General features: G+C 47.5%; 1 protein-coding gene across 3 annotated transcripts in view; it reads left to right on the top strand.

The window, feature by feature from the left end:
* The window catches only part of PAQR8 (progestin and adipoQ receptor family member 8), a 39,660-nt gene extending 27,084 nt beyond the window's left edge, over nt 1–12,576 (top strand). For all 3 annotated transcript variants that reach the window (XM_037159560.2, XM_053668325.1, XM_053668324.1), the window contains one exon: nt 9,899–12,576. In XM_037159560.2, the coding sequence (XP_037015455.1) occupies nt 9,932–10,996 (1,065 nt within the window). In that variant the 5' untranslated portion in view covers nt 9,899–9,931 and the 3' untranslated portion in view covers nt 10,997–12,576. The remainder of the gene's footprint in view (nt 1–9,898) is intronic.
* The last annotated feature ends 244 nt before the right edge of the window (nt 12,577–12,820 follow it).

Genomic DNA, 12,820 nt, shown 5'->3' with positions numbered 1-12,820 from the left:
TTAGGCCAAAAAATAATTTTATTAGTATGAGCTCCAAATACACAGAATCATGCAAGTAAGTATGTATTCCTTTATAATGCCAAGGGTTTTCGTGTCTGGTGGGGGGGTTGCAGGGAGAGTGTCTTTGTAGCCATTGTACTAATTAGTCATGTTTTACCAAGTTTTACCCATTTATGTCAGGTATTTTTATTTGTAGAACAACAATAACTATTTTTCCAACTACAAAAGTAGTGAAAGTCCATTACTGAAAAGTACTGTAATGATAGCACCTACCCCAGAAAAAAAGTAGAATTCCCCATCGTCCCACCACTCACCCATGTCTACACTGATGTTTGGATTATCTCTGCAACTCCAGACTTTCTCTGGGCCCAATGTCTTGTATATGTTTATGGAAATGGGACACATACTTTTAACTGGCTTCTTCCTTCTAACAATATCTTTCATTCCGTCCTGTATTCAGCAAATCTTTGTTGAGCACCTACTGTGCTGTGTGCTAGTCAGTCACAGTTCTGAGTGAAGGGGGGGCCACAGCAGAGCACACACATATTCCACATGCATCTTTCTGAAGCAGCAGATGTACATATAGCTACATAATTTGAATATGTGCATAGCATCCTATTTTATAGATTTATCACGATTTATTAAATCAGATATCCCATTTGAGGATATCAAGACGCTGTTTATGTTTGATAGAGTTTCTTAAATACAGAGGATATGTATTGTCCATTGTGAATCCGAGTCCATGGTAAAATTGCCTCTGATAATTATAGGAGTCTGCCAGTGGTTTCGCTCTTTAAAATCTGAGTTTATAAACAGTGATATGCTTGGTGCAGGCCCAGGGGCCTCTCCCTTGATGGATGGCTGGCCGGCAGTGTCTGAGGTCGTCTCTAGCTCCACCCCCGTCTCTGATTAGACAGAGGCTGCTCGAAGCACGGTCCAGGCCATGCAGACAGACGCCGTGCTGGCATTTCGGCTGCCGTTCCTTCTCGGCCATGATGGTCGTGCGGTGATGTGTGAGCTGGGCGTCTGTGGATCCTGCAGGCATTTCTTCTGCCCTCTTTGATGGACGTTGCTGCTCTTTTGTTCTCTGTCCAGCAAGCAGCCCGCCACCTTCCTGACATCTGTGTGAACCCCCACGGAGTGACATGAGATGATGTCACGGGATCTGTTTGTTGGTGGGTTTAGCTTGATCTTCCATACAAAGTGAAACAGCCCAGATGAACTATAGCATTTTACAGTATTAGAGTTTGTAGAGATGACACTCTGTTTTATGGACTAGGACACTGAGGCATAGATAGAGCTAAAACTAGAAGTCAGGACTTTTCATTCCTCATCCAGTGCTTTTCCAGGGAGTCAGCTAGTCCAAGTTTCTGGTCTGTCCCAGTGCGGTCCTTGTACTAGACCAGGGAACACCATTGCTTTGAAGTGCTTCTCTTTGGTCTTCAGATAAAATGTCATCGGTACCAAATTATGTTCATTTCCCAAATGTGGGGCTTTTTATTTAATTCTCTGCTGTGCTGACCAGGGAAAGGTTTTAGATAGCCTGCCACGAGTGCGGCAGAAACAGTGACTGTCTGTGCTTTCCTCCAGCGGGCTGACAAACAACCTTATCTGTGGGTTTATGATTGGAATGTCTCACAGCACCAGCTCTGCAAAGCCAGCCACGATTTGCCTGTGTCTTTCAGATGAAAGAGGCCCGTGGGGTTTATGGCAACTTTTTATCTGGGTTCCACACCCACGCGGGTTGTCTGATGGATGCCACTTGGACTTCGCGGCAGGCACATTGCCTTCTGTTAGAGAGTCCTGAAATCTGACTGACGAACTCTGTGGCAAAGAACCGAGGAGACTGGGAGAGACTGTTTTTGTAGGGCCAGCTGCACGTTATCTTTGTTAACGGTGCAAAGCAGCGTTGCAGTCACAACTCTGAAGCTGCACATCTTTGAAAAATACTTGGGGTTAGTCTTAGAGTGCATTTTTGGGGCACGTGATGGTTAACAGCCCAGTCTCTAGGACTGACTGCTTCAGGTTACTTCCTGGCTCTGCGATTTCCTGCGTAGCCTTGGGGAGGTTAATTCATTTCACTGTGCTTCCGTTTCCTCATCTGTAAAATGAGACTGATGATAAGAAGTAGTACCAACACCTGGGAGTTGTTAATATCTGAAGAGCCTAGGACACTGCCTGGCATGTGATAAACACCATATGCTTGTTAGTTTTATTATTCTGACATTGTAATGCCAGTCGTTCATTTATTCAACAACAATTTCTTAAAACATCTGCCATGTGCTAGACACAGTGGTAGATGAAAACAGATTCTCAGCCCTCAAAGGACCTTTACAGTTTAGTGGGCAGAGAGGTGTGTAATAGAAACCAGAACCCTGCCGCCGTTCAGTCGGGAGAGTGCCGCAACGCAGGGTGACAAGCACGGTGGGCAGTGTCGGTGAAGAAGCACCTGAGGGGAGGGAAGGCTTCACGGGGGAAATTGAGCTGGCACGTGAAGGATGAGTAGGAGCCACAGGCTCTCCAGGTGTGTACAGAAGCACAAAGGCCTGAGAAGATAGCAGAAAAATAGAACACACAACAAAAGGGGCAGAGGTGGAGGATGGTTGGGGACAGTAGTGGAGACACGCAAGACAAGGGCCAGAGGAAAAGCCTACATCCTGCAGAGGAGCCTGTGGGAGGGAACAAGGACCTAAGCAGGGCGGTGGCCCCACCATGTGGGGCCCCTACGGAGGGGAGCCCAGCAAGCAGAAGCAGTTTGAGGAGCGGTGATGCCTGGGCATAGCCGGCGGTCCTGGTTACATCTGTTGCTAGGACACTGGAGACACGCTGCTCCGAGGGTGCATCCAGCTCCTCTTGGAAAGTGAAATGGTTAATTACGGGCGCCAAACCTGTTTCTGCCAGCCTTTCAGGGGACCGCAGCATCACCAGCAACAGGTTGGTTTGCTGTTCTATTTAACATCATGGAGAAGGAGATACATTCTGGGTGGTTGTCATTAGTCAAAATGAGGTAAACAAAACCAAAGTTTTAAAATGCATACTTAAGTTTTGATTTTTTTAAAATAAAATCTAAATACAAAGTTTTGGGCAAAAATATCATTATTGCCATGAACATAGGTTTTTCTCTTCACACTTTTTCTTAGAGTAATTGCCTTTAGTTTTTTTAGTCTCAAAGGAGCATCTGCGATAAAACTTTCAGATTGTACCCTCAAATAGTCCAAAGCATGCTGTAACATTCTTTATAACACTTTCTTATAAACATTAACAGAAGTCATGGTACAGATAACATAATATAAAGAGAGTTAAATAATAGTTCATATTAAAATAGAACTTTTCATTACAATTTTTTTAAGATTTTATTTATTTATTTTTAGAGAGAGGAAGAGAGGGAGAAAGAGAAATATCGATGTGTGGTTGCATCTCACATGTCCCCCACTGGGGACCTGGCCCTCAACCTAGGCATGTGCCCTGACTGAAAATTGAACCAGCAATCCTTTGGTTTGCAGTCCACGCTCAATCCACTGAGCCACACCAGCCAGGGCTAATTACAATTTTATTATAATCTGAGTCTACTGAAAACTCCGTTATTTTTAAAGGAGAACTTTTAAAAAAAATTTATTTTTATTTAGAGAGAGAGGAAGGGAAGGGGAGAAACATCAATGTGTGGTTGCCTCTTGTGTTCCCCCAAGTGGGGACTTGGCCTACAACCCAGGCATGTGCCCTGACTGGGAATTGAACCAGCGACACTTTGGTTTGCAGCCTGTGCTCAATCCACTGAGCTATGCCAGCCAGGGCTACTGAAAAGTCTTTATATAAGTAGTTGGGGTGGGCATTATGAGGATTAAACTGAATTCCTGTTCCATTTTCAAACAATGCATTAAAATCAATTATAAGGCAGAAAAAAGTACGTGTATATAAAAGTACTACTTTATAACCTTTCTCTGAGGCCTTTATTTTAAATGTTACTAGTACTTCAGTGTGCGTGTTGTGCCTTTTCAAAGTACTATCCAACTACTGCCCATTTTATTATTATTTCTTAGTGTTTCTTAATTCTCTTTTGTTCCCGAGAGGTGGAGGGGCAGGCGGTCCCTCCCCCCGCCCTCCCTGCGCAGTGAGGAAGGTGACCCTGGGTGGTTGAAGGCCTGGGCCACGGCCACACAGCTAAGGGAGCAGGACAGGCACAAGCCCCCAGGCCTCCCGATTCCCAAGCCATTATTTCTTTCACCCTTCCTTCTTGCCAGGCAGAAGGAAATTGGTGCCATATGTCCGGGCCTAAAGAATTGATCCATTCAGTAAATAATTGTTACATGTGTAATTATTTTATACGCCGCATACCATTTTAGACGTGGGAAAGTTGTGCACCACAGAGTTCCTGCCCCGAAGGAGCAGGGAAGTGAGCAGAGTGAGCCGGGGGAGAAGTGTGCTGGGGGCTGAGTCAGGACCAGACTTCATGCTGGGGGCTAGGAAAGCCTTCCTGGCCTGGCTGGCTGCTGGGCAGAATGTCGAGGAACTGGGGTTGCCGCAACAGAGGGTACTGCGGTTGTCTTGGGTGCAGAAGGGTGCACAGGGGAGAATGTGGCCCTTTCGAAAACTTCCAGTATTGTAATCCAGCCCTCAAAGTGACCTGGGGGTACAGCCCCTCTCTTGGGAGAGGGGGCTGGGATAGCATGGAGGTCCACAGGAGAAGGGCCTGTTTGTATGTCAGGGGCTTACATTTTGTGTTATAAACAAACGATGGTGAGCTATTGAGAGATTTGAGGAGGGGAATGGTGATGAGATTTCCATTTTTAAACTGTCAGCCCGAAGTGGTTTGGAGAAGTGGGAGTTGGGGCCGAGAGGCAGGGGAACCGTCAGCTGCAGGAGAGAAGGTCAGTTATGAGGCTGCTGTTTTCATCATCGACATTTGTTCCCTTCAGACGCCTGCATGAAGGGACGGCAGCAGAAATGGGAAGGATGAGTGAGCTGTTGGCATAAAGTCAACAGGTTTCGATGACAGGTTAGACGTAGGGGGAGGAGGGTCAAGTGTGGGCAGAAGGAGGGTGTGAAGCGCTCATGGAGTATTCAGCTGGACGAACCCAGAGCCACTGCACGTTTGAACCCAAACCTCAGGAAAGATCTGGCTGGAGACATATGTTTGGAATCATCTGATGCAGACGCCAGCTGAAGCCAAGGGTGTGGGAGAAGCACCTGTGTGAGGAATACTGTGGATGTGGAAACCTGGGGACACCACCACAGGGACAGGGACAGTGGGAGAAAAAAACAGGCGGACCAAAGAGGGTAGGGTCACTCGAGCTGAGACAGAAGGCCGTGGTCAGCAGCATGAATTCCCCAGAGCTCAGGTGACATGAGGGCTGAACGAGCTCAAAGCTTCAAGGAGGAGAAATGGACTCCAATCCCCTTTCTGCCACATCAAACCCAAACTCCTTTCACTAATGCTGTGGCCTCTGACCCACTTGCTTCCTCACTGCTCTGGGACAGCCCCTCTCCACGGCCCGCGAAGAAGCCACGCCCTTCCTAGGCTCATATTTTTGCCCCCTTCCTGGAACGTCCTGCAGCTCACCCCTCCACTTGTCTAAGTCCTGTCCGGCTTTCAAGACCTAGCCAAATCCTGTTTCTCCCTCGGGTGCCCAGGTGTGCCCCCAAGTACTCTGCTCCGTAGAGACCTGTTTGTATTTCACTCCACTTAACATTCAACGGTGTGCAGTCTGGTGGTGCTGGCCGTTGACTTTTGCAGTCAGACTCTCCCTGCAGGCTCTTTGAGGAAGGGGCCTTGTTCTTGCTCCGCATGTTGTGGAGCAGATAATCTGTGCTCTGAAAAAGCTCTCCTAATGATCAGAATTATTAAGACTTGAGCTTATGCAGTTCACAAGGGTTCTAGAGGAAGATTTCCATTTCAGCTGTCTTGGCATAGGAGTTGGCAAGGGAGGTCATTCTAAGGGAGCATCTTAGTTGGCAGATGACCAACTCATGAGCTTGGGGAGGAGTGCCTGGGGACAGAGGGCATGACGGGGGGCGGGACCTTACTCGGTGCCTGCCTGGGAGGGCTGAGAGGTGTGTTCCCGCACCAGCTTCGTGATGCCAATACGTGCTTCCTCCAAAACAGGCTCCCAAAATTTACAGCTGGCCCTTGGAAGCCCATCTGCAAGCACTGCTCCCTGTGGTCTGGTCACCAGGGCAGTGGCCAGACCCCGCTGGACAGTGGGTTCTGAAGTTAATGATGATAAAAAATTGTGACTTATCACCATCATCGTGGCTGTGGTGGCTACTCTCAGACAAAGGGAGAATTTTATGGCAGTGGGAGAGGTAGTTGCTAAGCAAAGGAGTAAAAATTAATCCACTCGCACTGGCCGCTGTGGCTCAGTTGGTTGGAGTGTTGTCCCGTAAACCAATGTTACGGTTTCTATTCCTGGCCAGGGCACATTCCTAGATTTCAGGTTTGATCCCAGGTCAGGGCAGGTGTGGGAAGCAAACAACTGATGCTTGTCTCCCTTCCTCTTTCTCTAAAAGCAATGCAAAAATGTCCTGGGGTGACAATTTAAAAAAATCAATCCCCTCTCTTTCTGATCGTTGGTTTAGAAATTTTTGACCCTGGACTTCCAAAGGGAAATTGAGGTCCTTTTCTCCCACAGACTGAGGACCCAGATCTTTTTACCGCCCTCACTGCTGAAGGTGATAAGGCACCATGTCCTGAGTTGGAGGCCATGGAATACACGTCCCTGGAACTTCAAAGTCACCCTGTAGGTGCTGGGTTACACACTCCAGAGGATGGAGTTAAGGAGACCTTGAGACCAGTGTGGCTGCATCTTCAGGATCCTTGAAACAGGAGGTTTCATTTGCAAGGGAAATGATGTTTCTGCCAGTTTTGCCCCCGTGTACCTCTTCCTTTGAGGTCAAAGTGAATATCATTTTGGTCTTATACTTCTCTGCTTCTTACTTGTATGAACCTCTTCCTAGTTTAGTTTCCTTAAGTAACAGAGAAGTAGGAGTAAGTTTCTGAAAGGGTCTTAAAACTATGAGGTGGTGATATAAGGGCTGAAGGGACTCGGGGTCAGAGCCCTGCAGCCGGGTTTCTGGGAATTGACTTTAACGTGGCATCCTGATCTGTCCTTTCTTCCTGAAAACAAACGACACTAGTTGGCCCCCAGGTCTGAACTGGACTTGGTTCCATCTGATAGACAACCCATACCCAAGGTTTTATCTTAAAAAAGTCAGTTGTGCCATCAGATAGAACATGTGCTAGGCACCCTATTTTCAAGGATGCAAAGATGAGTAGAAATTGTGCAGTTATGTATCAATTCACTTTCGGTGCAGAATGGTCTGCATTTGCTTTGGGTGCCCAGAGGTGATGGAAACAGCCAACACTTGTCGGTGCTGGTGGGACGTGCCAGGGAGCATCTTCTACAGCTCGTATCCCCAGGGACTCATCTCTATTTCACCCAACCACAAAACCAGACCTATATTTTCACCTGATTTCTCTCTGTGCTTCACAAGAGATGGTAGAAGCCTGTGTCTAGAGAACAGAGCCCATTGATTCCCCAGCGCTTCTGCAAGCCCAGCTCCCCCAGGCTACATGCTGTTCAGCCACCCCCGACAGGACAATTTGAAATGTCCTCCCAGGCTCAGCCCCACAGTGGGTCCACCTGACCCTGGGACCAGTGCATCCCACCTGTTCCCACCTTCAGCGTCTCCTCTCCCTTACCCCAGCCCTGCTCCTTCATCAACTGATGCCTAGGTCAGTTGGAGTCTCCCTCTAGGACTAATGCCCGGGCTCTTGGCTCCCCCTGCTGGCTGACAGCAAAAGCACTGCCTAGCTTTTTTTTTGTTTCCATTTTTAAATGATTTAAGGTATTCTGGTGACAATTTTCTTTCTCTCTCCCACTCTTTCTCTGTCTTTCTGACTGACACCTTACTTCTTAGCAAGTTTCTCTAATTTTTACATTGAGCACTAGTCGATGGCCCATTCCTAGTGAGGAACCTCTGGCCAGTCTAGCTCCACGAATGGCTTAGTCCAGGGTTACAGAGGGTGCCGTGCAAGTAGGTACAGGGTACGGAGAGGACATCAGATCGTCCACTGTGAACTGCCCCTGACTGTGCCACCGGTGATGGTCATGATCACGGCAGATGTTTTTGCAGACTTGGAACCAAGCACTCCATTGAACACTTCACAGGCATTACGTCACGAGGGTCCTTACATCAGCCTTGAGAGGCAGCTTCTCTCTATCAGGCTCTGCTTCTCAGATGACAAAGCCCGGACTGGAGTTCTTGTCTTGTCCAGGGCGGGGCTCAGGGCTGGGGCTCCGGTCTCTGACGCCGGAGTCCTCCCTCCCTCACATCACACAGTGCGACCTCCCTCCTCGGTGCTCCAGGCTCTGCGGGTCCTTATTTTGGCATAAACGCTTTGACCAGTGCCTGCCTCCAGTGGAGCACCCATCCCAAGTCTGGGTCACGACTCCCCCCTTGTCTGCCTCAGCAGACTCTGACGTTGAAAAGCAGGCAGCATCTCTTACTGGCCTCTGCGTCCCTAGCATAGAGCCCAGCTCATAGTACTAGAAATAACAGCAATTACTTAATATTTACTGAACACCCATCTTGGGCCAGGCAGGGTGCTAAGCACTTTATATTTTCGATCCTCTCATTCAACCATCACAACCCCCCATGTAACGTAAAATTATCACTCCCACTTTACAGATGAGGAAACTGAAGCTTAGTGAGTGCTGTAACTTGCCCAAGGTTACCCAGGAAGTGACCAAACACCACGGCTTGACTCCAAGTCTCCCTGAACTTATTTCACGTTTTATTAATTTGCATGTCCTACATTTTAGACCTGATTAGATACCCCTTTCTTTTTCAGTGTCGGTTAAGCTGTGTTTGTAGGAAGGTTAAGATCAGTGGTGCCCTGAGGAGGACTTGCATGTCTCTCCCAGAAGATGGCGCCACAGGCAGGGGGCCGTTGCAACAGTTTGGGCTTCACACCTTTCTGAAGAAAAGGGTTGGGAAATGGGGAGGACAGAAGGTAACTGTACACATGCTAAAAATCCACTTCTTGACTCAACCACTTACATGACCCTTTGCAGCTATTTTATGAAATAATCAGCGTGTTTATGTGGCTCCTCTGCCAACCAAAGATTCCAAGTTCAGCCTTTTTAAGGCCTGAAATTTGTTGATCACAGATTTGGTACCCAGGAAAGACAAATCCAAAACTCTACCTCCTTTCCAGATCATAATTTAAAAACAACAACAACAAAAACCCCAGAAATCCAGTCTTTGCAGTTAGACTCTGTCAAATTTCGGCCACGTGTTAATTTTGTTCAACTGTTAAAAGAGTTCTCCGAATATGCATGGGTCTTTACAGACCTAACTGATGTTCATTTGTTTGTCTTTACTTCCAGGTTCAAGTTACTATCACTGATGTCAGATTTTCAAGTTACCAGTGAAATCAGTGAATAATTTAAGATTAGGTCCTTAGGAAATGTAGGCTATCATTAGTAATCTCAATATTTGTAACTTTTATATTTCAATATAATATTGCATATTACAGCCTGTCTTGACGGTTGCATTTTAATAGCATCTAGAAAACTCCAAAGCCTTTAAAGTTACCTTTACTTTCTAAATATCGTTCTAACAGTGTGACTAACATTCCCATTTCCTAAGACATGACTTGGCCTTACACCGTAATGGGCGGTAGGGATAAAATCAGAATGTTACAGTAGTGAGGGATCTTGGTCCAACTCTATCATTCTGCAGATGGGGAAAAAAGGACTCAAAGTAGCTGCCTGCAGCCCCCTGCCTCCCCTATTACACTAGAAAGCTACGCATCACTAAGAAAACCCACAGCTCCTTTGCTCTCTTATCTCAGTCTCTCTCTCATTGCATTTTTGCTGCTTTTCCTTTTTTTCTTTAGGTTGCATCCCCTGTCCTGCTGTGCTGGGCAGCCATGACGACAGCCATCCTGGAGCACCTGAGCACCCTGTCTGTCAGTGGGCAGCAGCTGCGCCGCCTGCCCAAGATTCTGGAGAACGGGCTTCCCAAGATGCCTTGCACCGTGCCAGAGACAGACGTGCCCCAGCTTTTCCGGGAGCCTTACATCCGCACCGGCTACCGCCCCACGGGACACAAGTGGCGCTACTACTTCTTCAGCCTCTTTCAGAAACACAATGAGGTGGTCAACGTCTGGACCCACTTGTTGGCGGCTCTGGCTGTCCTTCTGCGATTCTGGGCCTTTGCCGAGGCCGAGGCCTTGCCGTGGACCTCGGCCAGCACCCTGCCCCTGCTCCTGTATGTCCTGTCCTCCATCACTTACCTCATGTTCAGCGTTCTGGCCCACCTGCTGCAGTCCAAGTCCGAGCTCTCCCACTACACTTTCTACTTTGTGGACTACATTGGCGTCAGCATTTACCAGTACGGCAGTGCCTTGGTTCACTTCTTCTACACCTCTGACCAGGCCTGGTACGAGCACTTCTGGCTTTTCTTCTTGCCGGCAGCTGCCTTCTGTGGCTGGTTGTCTTGCGCTGGCTGTTGTTACGCCAAGTATCGTTACCAGAGGCCTTACCCAGTCATGAAGAAGATATGTCAAGTGGTGCCCTCAGGGCTGGCCTTCATCCTAGACATCAGCCCCGTGGCGCACCGAGTGGCCCTGTGCCACCTGGCTGGCTGCCAGGAGCAGGCCGCCTGGTACCACACCCTGCAGATCCTCTTCTTCCTGGTCAGCGCCTACTTCTTCTCTTGCCCAGTTCCTGAGAAGTACTTCCCAGGCTCCTGTGACATTGTGGGCCATGGGCATCAGCTCTTCCACGTGTTTCTGTCTATCTGCACGCTCTCCCAGCTGGAGGCCATCCTCCTGGACTACCAGGGGCGGCAGGAGATCTTCCTGCAGCGCCACAGTCCCCTGTCTGTCTACATGGCTTGTCTGTCTTTCTTCCTCTTGACAGCCTGCAGTGCCACCACTGCAGCCCTCCTGAGGCACAAAGTCAAGGCCAGACTGATGAAGAAAGAGTCCTGAGGCTGGCAGGTGGGGCGAAGTTGGATGCATCCCATCTCAATTTGGGGAAAATGCGATACAAAATGGGAGTTGACTTTTTATTTTTAAGAGGTGGCTTTTACATTGAGACATATTTCCAAGGCCAAGGCCTTGGGAAGCCAAAGGACTCAAGAGTTATGTTGTTATAGTTGTTAAAAGAAGGAGTGTTCCTTTTTTGTCTAGGTCATAGCCTTTCAAGACACAGGAAAGGAAGGGACCCTGGCTAAGATTCATGGGATGCTGAATTACGGATCATCTTCCTACCTGAAAATTCAGTAGAATTCTGAGTGTGGCCTCCAGGGGCAAGTCCTGGAGCTGAAGAGATGATAAACTTGGGCTGGAAGACAAGTAGGTGGCCAGTCCACACCACATTGGGATTGCCATCCTCCTATGCTGGTCTTTGGTGATTGAATGAATTGATCCAAGGACCCAGTTTCCTTTGGATATCAGCTTGTCCAGGGTGGAGAATTCAGAATCTTCAAGATTCAGTGAAACCCTTAGACATGAATTATTCATTTCATACTATTTCTGGCCCCTCCTCTGTCGCCCACTCTAACCCTGACCCTTTTCTCAGGATGACATCATCATCCTGGCTATTTTCTCTGAAGTGCTGTTCACTCCCATCCATAACTTGGTAATATACAGGACGATGAAGTAGTCATACTTTCAGTAGTTGCCTGGATTCGTGTGGAAATCCAGGAAGCTTATTCTCATATAATACTAATGCAAACGGTACTAGAAAGTACAGTGCCAAGAGCCACCAGGAAGCGCAGCCAACAAGCATGGATACTGTTGGGGATCAGGGGACCCTTCTGTTTTGTATCTGTGGACTAGAGCATTACTGGAGATCTCTTAGGGCTGCCTCGCAGGCCAGAAGACCTGAGGCTTGCTCCTGGGGATCTTCTCCAGATTTTGACCGGGGTGTTCGAAGAGCCCCTGGTAGAGTGAATTGGTTCTAAGGGTCCCCTTAGGGATCTAATTATTTCCAGAGGAATCCAAGGTCCAGCCTTTTAAATATATGCCACCCCACGAAGGACCCACATACCAACCTAGTTCAGGGTCCTCAGGCAGGCACTTATGCCTCAACTTAGAGCTGAACCCTTAAAATAATCAAGCCCCAGGACAGGTGAGTGTGTGTGCTCACTGTGGGCTGGTCCATAAAGGCTCCTTTGGGTAAGAATGGTGAACGGCACACTGTGTAGCTAGAATGTTCTGTGGAGGGCATCACTGTCCAGCAGTTGCTATGGGATAGATGGTACTTGCCACTGATGCATTCTGGCCACACAGTCTTTCTGAGGACTGACTTCACACTAATCCAGTGAAAGGGGCTGCGTTGACAGAGGAGCTGAGCCACGGCAGCCTTCTCAGAGGCTACCATTCCTATCAGTAGTATAAGGTTTCTGTTTACTAAAAAGGGAAGTGGTTTGTTTTCACTCCAGTTTGATGGAAGTCTTCTATTACTAGATTATTTCATTGTCTTCAAATCTTTGTTTTCTTTCTTTCTCTAAGAGATTTGTGGGTTTTGTGCCTTATAAATAGAAATTTATGAACACTACTATATATATATATGAGAAATTATATATATATATAATTTGCAGTTTTGGGTTACTGGGATAAGAAAGAATTCATTACTTTTCAACCAGTGGATGAAAGAATTGCTTATCAGTCAAAAGACTCTTTGAACTTGCTTATTTTGGCAAAAAAGAAAAAGGAAAGAAAAATTCAACGGAAGCTTTCTTATAATTTTTCTATCAAGAAAACACATACCTTGTCAGCTACGTAGTTTTCCTAGATGTTTTCACAGGT

Source organism: Artibeus jamaicensis, unplaced genomic scaffold (assembly GCF_021234435.1).
Source record: "Artibeus jamaicensis isolate MK-2021 breed Jamaican fruit bat unplaced genomic scaffold, CSHL_Jam_final contig_484, whole genome shotgun sequence".
Lineage (NCBI taxonomy): Eukaryota > Metazoa > Chordata > Mammalia > Chiroptera > Phyllostomidae > Artibeus > Artibeus jamaicensis.
Note: the sequence above shows the minus strand (reverse complement) of the source record. Positions and strands in the feature narration are given on the sequence as shown.